Source organism: Typopeltis vanoorti, chromosome 23 (assembly GCF_054136105.1).
Source record: "Typopeltis vanoorti isolate ZY-2024b chromosome 23, IOZ_Tvanoo_1.0, whole genome shotgun sequence".
NCBI classification, from domain to species: Eukaryota; Metazoa; Arthropoda; class Arachnida; order Uropygi; family Thelyphonidae; genus Typopeltis; species Typopeltis vanoorti.
The window spans coordinates 15,692,286-15,694,537 of record NC_143571.1 but is presented as its reverse complement, the minus strand read 5'-3'; the positions used below and the strand labels follow the sequence as shown (position 1 = coordinate 15,694,537).

General features: G+C 33.3%; 1 protein-coding gene across 1 annotated transcript; it reads left to right on the top strand.

Annotated features, from left to right (window-relative positions):
- The first annotated feature begins 307 nt into the window (after nt 1-307).
- Nucleotides 308-1,073, top strand: LOC150093649 (transmembrane protein 45B-like). Its single transcript, XM_090413240.1, is given in 2 exon segments — nt 308-678; nt 680-1,073. Coding segments are annotated over 2 exon segments (765 nt in total).
- The last annotated feature ends 1,179 nt before the right edge of the window (nt 1,074-2,252 follow it).

Sequence of the window (2,252 nt, the reverse complement as noted above, 5' to 3'; positions counted from 1 at the left end):
CTCTCGAAATCACTGAGTTCACGTTGTGTTGCCATACCACCGGTATTCAATTGCAACGACGAAATACTGCTTCCTAATATCTGCACACAGGCTTTTATCTTATTGACAAACCTAGAATGTCCCATAACTTCAAATAACAGAGGTGTCCGGACATTTGTTTATATTCAGTACATTATATTTATTCTTTTATTCAGAAAGAAATTAATTTGTTTATCAGAATAATTTGTTTTATATGTATCTAAAAATTGCCTTTCGGTTCTTTTTCAGAACAGTCAATAGTACTATCGTGGAATTTATTGGATGAACAATGTCGTTTTGGGGCCATATTGTTCCTGGTGCTGCTTTTTATCTCTTGGGCATGTGTTGGATCATCGCGTTCTGCGACCGTTACGCCAGATACCTAAGAATACAAGAAAATCAAGATAACAAATTCTTGATCACTTTACATTCTTTAAAACCTCGTTGTAAGAACATTCCAATGGAAATCTTGTTTACATTCTTCGCTTCAATTACAGGAATAATTGCAGAAATTATAACAATGTGGTTATATTACGAAATATCCCCGTCATATATAAGGGATAATGCTCAACACATTTCGATGTATTTTTTCTTTGCTTTTCATGCTTTGCTTCAAATATTGACCTTTAAAGGACTCCCTCTTCCACCCCAAACTGAGTATAACACTCTTGCTGGCATTGATAGTAGAGAGTATCGTCTTTTATGGACACTCACATGGGACATCACATCGGGAAACTCATTTGCATTCATTGCTCATTTACATAATTGTAGCAACAGTTGTTTTTGTTATGATTGAGACAAAATATCCCAGTGTTCATTCAGTTATGCTTCGTACATTTGCTATCTTGTTTCAAGGAACTTGGTTCTTCCAGATCGCTTTCATACTCTACGTTCCTAATTTTGCAGGAATTGCATGGGATCATTCCACCCACGATCACATCATGCTAAGCACAACAATTTTTACCTGGCACATTGCACTAAACGTGTTGACTATTTTACTAATTGGATTTCTAATGTGCCGTCGTCATAAAAATTTACATTGGCGTTGGAAATAAAAATTTAAATGATGGTAATTGTATCAAATGCATATAGAATCAGCTTATGAGTATTTATTATAAGATATGTAATATTAATAAATGAAATCTTACAGCTTCAAAGATCGAAGGAATAACTTCGTAATTGCTAATATTTTGACAAACTTTGCACTTATACTATGTAACTTCACATTCTAAGTGCATGACATAGCCACAAATTACATGAAAATATGAAAAAGGGAAAAACTGTAAAAGTAAATGTATTATAAATGCAAAGTAACCAATAAACAACACTGAAAAGTAGTTCAAATCTTGATTTCCTAAAGTTGAATTATTTTCACTATTTAAGCAAAAAGAAGTTAAAAGTTCAGATTTCATCTTCGTATGCTTCTTGTTATTATTATTAACATTACTGTCATTATTATTTTTAGAGATTAAATTTAAAATCTAAAATAGAGAAATTGTAGATAGTGATCAGTCTGTGCGCTAAAGTGACCGATTTAACTTTTTTTTTTTTTTTTTTTTTTTTTTTTTTTTTTTTAAAGAGAGCAAACTCTGATTGTCACCTCAGCCTGGATCTCTGGATGATCTAACGACAGCAGCATTTCTTTTTCTCCGTCATGGAGACAATTTTCAGTAATTATAACTATGCTTCCAAATATAGGGCAGCCGACACGACTGTTTATTTGGAAATGATGTGAGAGTTGAGAATTGAGCAAACCATTCCACAAGATATATTATCAACCAATGTAACTTAAATTGTATCGTTACTGCAGCAAGCAAAGAACAACTAAATCACTATTACTACTAGCTGACAAACATAATGTTGATATTATCTGCCTCCAGGAAACCAAACTTCGACAAACCAGCAAACTAAACATTAGAAACTATGATATCATACCACAAGATAGGCCTACCGACCAAAATGGAAGAGGGTTTCTGACCCCACTAATCCGAAACTTGTCATATAAAGTTGCTAAACTAGACATAGTAGCAAGAGGAACTGAAATACAAGGAATCCAAATACTGGAACCAAGTAAAAGGCTATTAAACATATTCAATTATTATCATCCTCCAAACAAACCTGGAGAAATCTTTCAAGACAATCCCATCTCATTGAAAATAACTCCATTATCTTAGGAAACATGAATAGAAACACCTGTTATGGGGTTCTGAGGGAATAAACTCAAGAGGAGAAGA